Consider the following 6,152-nt stretch of genomic DNA (forward strand, 5'->3'; position numbering starts at 1 on the left):
ACCCGTCCGGCAGCGCGGCACATGGGTGAGTGAGCACGGGCAGCCCTGGCATCCTACACCGGGCAGCCCTGAGCATCCCACACCAGGCAGCCCTGGCATCCTACACCGGGCAGCCCTGGGCATCCCACACCAGGCAGCCATGGCATCCCAAACCGGGCAACCCTGGCTCCCAAACTGGGCAGCCTTGAGCATCCAAACCAGGCAGCCCTGAGCATCCCTCCTGGGCACTGCTGGGTTGAGCTCCCTGGCTCCAAAAACCTCCCAGAAACCACAGTGTGGGGATTACAATGTGCCCGTGTGTTGCTGTGCGTTTGGGGGAGCTGCGTTTCCCCACATCTGGTTCTGCCAGGGATGTTAGAGCAGATGGGACAGAGGTGTTTCACTGGTGTTGGGTGAGGAAAATCTGCTGCCTTGGGGCTTTCCGGGTGTGGTCCCGCCAGCCCTGTGCCTGGCACTGTGTGTCTCAGCCTGGCAGGAGAGTTCCTCCGAGCCCGTTGGCAGGATGTGATCCCTTGGGGCAGAGCAGGGGACTTCTGAGATGTGCTAAACCCCTGAAATAATGGAGAAAACAGGGAGGGAGCCCTTCGGGTCACTTTGAGTAGTGACAAACTTGTGTGTGCTGGGGCACTGCTGCGGGGAGGAGGCTGCCCCCGATCTCAGTGTGCACCCCGATCTTACTGTGCACCCCAATCTTACTGTGCACCCCGATCTCAGCGTGCTGCAGCTCTCGAGGCTGCCAGGGCGGGTGCAGGATGCAGCCCCAGCCCGGAGGCAGCTGCAGGTCCTGCAGACGCTCGCTCGGTGTGTGACCGGCCCCACCTCTCCTCCTGCCCGCAGGGAGCCGGGCCGGCCAGTGAGCCGCAAGGGCAGCAGCGCTTCGGCGTCGGGGTTGAAGAAGCTCCTGTGCAGCCTGAGCCAGAGCACCAAGCAGCGCCTGGGCCGCTTCCGCTGCTACAGCATGGAGCAGCTGCCGGCCCCCGGCGGCTCCCCGCAGGGCAGCCCCGGCGTCAAGAAGTCACCGTCCCTGCAGTCCCTGCAGCTGGTGAGCGTGGACATGCGGGGGTGCCATGGGGAGACACAAGGGAAAGGATGCTGGGCTGGGATGAAGTGTGCCTGAGTGTGGATTTGTGGCTCAGGTGGTCCTGGAGGGGGCATGGGGGGATGAGCCACCCCAAACTTGCTGTGTTTAAAAAGCCCAGAGCCAAGTGAGAAGTGGAAGGGGGAAGGAGGGAGAGAGGGGTGGTAGTGGAAGAGCAGATATGCTCAGCCCCCCTCAGCAGTGAGCTGGGGAGTGCTCCAGGGGGTGGGATGTCCCAGTTCCTCCACTCCTCCTCCTCCACTCTCTCGGCACATGCTGTCTGTCCCTTCACACTGGGTGAAGCACTGCGGTGCTGCACCATGTTTGTCCCCATCTCAGCCAGCTGTTTCTCCCCAGGTGTCACCCTTCTGCCAGCCCCAAAAAGCTGCCTCTATCCAGAGCCTGCATCCCCAGCTGGGGAAGACACCTCGTGCCAGTGCCTACCTCCTGCCCCAGACCACGGCTGACAGGTAGGACGGGGCCTGGCACATCCCTGCAGTGCCCAGGACGCTGTTCTGGGATGCTGTGGTGGCTCAGTGCCACCAGGGGCTGCAGCAGCTTCCCTTGTCCCCTCTCCCCACAGGAAGGGGGGCTCGGGGCCGCAGCGCTCGCTGAGCGTGGAGGACATCGGGGCGCCCGGGCAGCTGCGCGCGGTGGGGCGCGTGGTGCAGGTGTTCCCCGATGGCACCAGCCAGCTGGAGCTGCAGCGACCGCCCCACGGCGCCTTCGGCTTCTCCGTCACCTCCGGGCACGGCCGGCCCGACACAGGTACTGTGGGATATCCCAAAGCTTGGCACTCTGATCCCTCCCTGCTGGCTCTCATCCCACCCCAGGGGTGAGCTGGGCACGGGTGCAGGGGGTTGCTCCATTGCTGCAGAGGTGATGCAGGAGGGGGACACTGCCATCACACAATCCTATGTGTTCGTCAGTGCTTGGCTTGGGGCACACAGCCCTCACCAAAGGCTGTTTATCACAGGTTTGTTTCTGTGCAGCCCCTGGACTCTCACCCATCCCTGTTCCCTCCACAGGTGTCTACGTGCAGGAGATGGCGGATGCTGGCACGGCCAAGCTCTACGCGGGGCTCCTGGCCGTGGGGGACGAGATCCTGCAGGTGAACGGCGCGGCCGTCTCGGGGCTGGGGCTGGCCCAGCTCCAGGAGCTGCTGCTGAGCGCTGACAGCCTGTCCCTGCGAGTGCTGCGGCACCGCCCCGCGCCGCGCTAGCCCCGCCACCGCTCCTGCCGAGCCCGGCCAGAGGAGGAGCATGTCCCAGTGACAAGAGGAGGATCCTGATGTCCCGCTGATGTCCCAGGATGCTGCAGAATGGCATGGACCAAGCTGCCTCGCAGTGCCAGGACATGCCCGGCTCCACTGCAGTCCCCCTGGGAGAGAGTGTGGGAGCAAGGACATCCCAGAGTCTCCAGGAGCTGCCCAGGTGTGGGGGACAGGGGACAGCCTGGCCCCAGCAGAGCTGGGTGGGTCTGTCCTGTTGGGCACTGGGGTGACCAGCATGGGGACACCCCATCTCTGTGACCCCAGGAGACAGAGGGCTTCCTGCCAGCACTGCCACCTTGTGCTGGAGGGCTGGTGAGGTTCTTTTAAATTATTGCAAACTGAAACTCAAAAATACATCTCTGCAATAACAAAGCAGTGCCCTTGGCTTGTGGCATGGAGGGGCTGGGGTGGTGCTTGTGGCCTTTGCTACTTGTTTTTTTCCATGGCCCTGCTGCTCCACCAGCCACCTCCTGACCATGCTGTGGTGCTGGGGGGCCCTGGGCAGGCAGGTGAGGAGGCTCAGCCACCTGCAGGGCTCCTTGGGGATTTTGAGGGGTTCTTTTCTCCAGCCCTGGAAGGAAAACACATCCTGGAGTGTCTCCAGCAGCAATGGCTGCCCTCTGCACGGTGGTGCCCCACATCTGGGCACAGCTGTCTGCAGCAACCCCACATCTGGGCACAGCTGCCCACAATGCTGAGGTGACCCCAGAAACTGCAGATGCTGCTTATGCCTCAAAACCCAGGATGGTGATGCCTGGCAAATGCTGGGGGGGGAGCTTTTCCCACTCCCTGGTGCCAGGAAACCCCGAGTTTGTCCCAGGAGTGAGCAAGAGTCAGGTAAGGAAGAGTGGAGATCCACGCTGCTGCACCTTTATTTAGTGTTCAAGGGAAGGGCACCACCAGCGACAGAAAAGCAAATGTACACAGGGAAAGGGACCAGAGACACTCGGGTGGCTTGTGGTGATGCCAGCAGCGGGGCCACCCCCTGGACTACCAAAGGAGCGCTCCTACACGGGAGTCATTCCCGAAGGATGCACAAACACGCTGGAAGGAACACGGGGATCAGAGGTGTGCAAACAGCAGCCAGCAGCGAGCCCTGCTCCCTGCCCAGACCCGTGCTCCTGGCAACCTGCTCCTGGAGAGCTACAGCCCCACCGAGTGAGTGGCACAGACGCTGCTACAGCCAGCCTGGGAAAGCAGACAGCACCTATGCCCGGCAGGGATGCTCTGCAAGGATAAGGAGCCACTCGACTCGTGAGTGCGGGTGGGCGCCGAGGCACCGCGTGTGCGTTACTGACGAGCAGCCGGGAGGGCGCGCAGGAGGCTCCGTGCGGCCCCGCCCGGCTGCGGAAGCCCCCGAGCCGCCGGCTGTGCATCCAGCGCCTGCCGGAGGGACAGGGGGGCCCGCAGCCCTCGGAAGGAGCCGCCAAGCCGGGAGGGGGAGGAGTGTTCAGTTCCGGAGGTAAAGCCGTCCGGTGGCAAGATTCTAAGGCGGGGGGTGGATGATTTTGGGGGTGATTTGCAATTTCAGCAGAAGTCTTTGCGTCAGTGCCAATTAACTTCCTCCCCCAGCCCCATCTGGGAGCCATAAGCCAGGCTGTGCTGAGTCTTTTCATGTTTGCAACTTAAAATATGGGAGCAGACTGGAGTAAGAAACCGTTTTTGCTTTCCCCCATCCCACAATTGGTGCTTGCAGCACGGTCCCTCTGCCTGTTCCTCTGCACTGATACTGCCCAGGTGAGCTTTCTTCACATTTTTGGTATTGCCCACCTGGCTACTCCACATTCCCTGTAGGGAATCCGACCTTGCTGAGACAACTGGAGTGACAAACAACTGGGAGGTAACAAAAGGACTGGGGAGGAATATGGAAACATGATCTAGCTTTGAATCTCCTGCCTTTTGGTTGCTTACAACAGAGGTGTCCAAAAAATAGCGGTTGGGAAAAATTAAGACATCCTATTTACAAGTTCATGTACACTTAAAATACATCACTGAGCCCTGTTCCTCTGATCATGTGTGTTGTGCACCCGCAGAGAGAACGTGGCTCTAATGGTCATCAAAAAAATCTTTAAAGTTTTTTTTTTTCCTTAAAAAAAATAAGTTATTTTAGACTTGGCAAATCACTTGCCAAAGGGAAGCAGCTGTTAAACAGAAGCAGTGACTCAGTTATACAAGGGCAAAGAAAGCATCAGTCAATGAGCTTTAGAGGCCTGTATAAGGAGGGAGGCAAGTTTAAAAGCTTCAAGACTCTCCCTCTGTGGCTCACAGCTGATTGCCAGTGCTCGGTGTGCAGCACCCCACGTTGGAGGCTCTGGGGTGTCTGACGGGGCCTGGGTGGCCGATGGCAGGACATGAGACCCTACAGCTCTGCCCTCTGCCCAGGGAGCGGGCAGGGAAGCTCTGCCAGGACTCACCGAGCTCTCTCGGCAGTGAATTGGTGCTACAGAGCCCGCCCACACGAGGCAGGGATGGGCACGGGGAGCAGGGCCAGGGCTCCCCTCCCTTGCTGTGGCTTGGGGGGGTTTCACCCTTCCCAGTAATGCTTGAGGCTGGCACTGGCAGCGCAGTTTGTAATGCTCAGTGAATTCAGTCACTCCTCCCCCGTCCCATCCTCCCCAGGGCTCGCTGCTCTGTGTCCACCGGCTCCTACCTGCAGCGGGTGGGTCAGGGCCCCCTGCAGCTCCAGGGATGCAGAGCCGGAGCCCAGGCCCAGGGGGCACCGCAGCAGGCGCGGAGGCAGCCCCAGCGCTCCACCCCCTCTCCCCGGGGCCAGGGGAGATGCCACAGTCCTTGGAGGAGGATGCTGAGAGCTGGCTGCGGGTGTTCCTGCCGGGGATCTCTGTGGGCGGACGGAAATGGGCAGAGTTTCATTTCCCCGCGCTGCCGGGGCGAGGGGGCGGGCAGGGGGCGTCCCAGGAAGTTCAGTTTTTGTCATCACAGGACGAAGAACAGGATGAGCACCACTAGCAAGATGACGAAGAGGACAACAATTGCACACCACTGCCGTCGATCTGGAAAGAAAAGGAAGAATCAGTCTTCCTGCTTTAGTGGAGAAGGAAAATTTGGTTCTGCTAGGAACCAAATTCAAGCTTAAGCTACAAAAAGCAAAACAAGAGTTCCTGCAGGGGAATGCCTCACTGCAGTATACAGCACCACAGCCTTTCTCCTCCAGGATACACTGGGGTTTAGGAACAGCTGTGGGAATTCTGAGGCTTCTTCCCAACCAAGTTCAGACAGCTTTGAAAAGCTGGCTCAAAAGCAATTGGGAGGAACAAGCAAAGAGCTGCTGTGTTTGCTGTTCATTCATGGAGCAATCTGTTTGCCAGAGGAACAAGAAGGGATCCGGTGAAAGCTGCCCTGAGGAGCTCTGCCAGGAAGAGATTGTGGTGGCTTCCCTTAGGACAGGGCCAGGAATCAGGTTTCCCTGGACATCTTTGCACCTCACTGGCTCATCACCTCTGAGAGCTGCTGTCTGCCCCGTGAGATGATAGTGCAGCAGTGGGGACAGGGCTGCTGGCACCCCCTCAACTCCTAGGCACAGCAGCTGCCCCAGAAAGAGCCCTCCTGCTTGCCCTGGAATAGGTGATTCCAGCAGAAATTCCAGCTCTTTCACAACACTCAGAAACACTCTGCAGAGACCCATGGGTTTTCCCAGAGGAAAGGGCAGAGACACAGGGTTCACCCGTGTTTGTGCTGCTGCTGACCCAAAGTGCACTGTCAGCACTCCAAGTGGTCTCTCTGGGGCTGTATTCCCACCACCTCATAAATCCCTCGGACAGCCTAATCCTGCAGAGCAGGAAT

The 6,152-nt window shown here is 59.9% G+C and overlaps 2 protein-coding genes across 2 annotated transcripts in view; one reads left to right on the forward strand and one right to left on the reverse strand.

Annotated features, from left to right (window-relative positions):
* The first annotated feature begins 6 nt into the window (after window positions 1-6).
* Window positions 7-2,723, forward strand: KIAA1614 (KIAA1614 ortholog). The gene is made up of 5 exons (XM_031063305.1): window positions 7-25; window positions 838-1,042; window positions 1,436-1,548; window positions 1,662-1,846; window positions 2,107-2,723. Exons 2-5 carry the CDS (start codon window positions 959-961, stop codon window positions 2,298-2,300), a joined length of 576 nt encoding a protein of 191 aa, XP_030919165.1. The 5' UTR covers window positions 7-25; window positions 838-958; the 3' UTR covers window positions 2,301-2,723.
* A 466-nt stretch (window positions 2,724-3,189) lies between these two features.
* The window catches only part of STX6 (syntaxin 6), a 10,639-nt gene continuing 7,676 nt past the window's right edge, over window positions 3,190-6,152 (reverse strand). Inside the window, exon 6 of the mRNA XM_031063306.1 lies at window positions 3,190-5,362. Coding sequence (XP_030919166.1) covers window positions 5,286-5,362 — 77 coding nt within the window. The 3' untranslated portion in view covers window positions 3,190-5,285. The remainder of the gene's footprint in view (window positions 5,363-6,152) is intronic.

The sequence above is a fragment of the Geospiza fortis genome, unplaced genomic scaffold (genome assembly GCF_000277835.1).
Source record: "Geospiza fortis unplaced genomic scaffold, GeoFor_1.0 scaffold506, whole genome shotgun sequence".
Lineage (NCBI taxonomy): Eukaryota > Metazoa > Chordata > Aves > Passeriformes > Thraupidae > Geospiza > Geospiza fortis.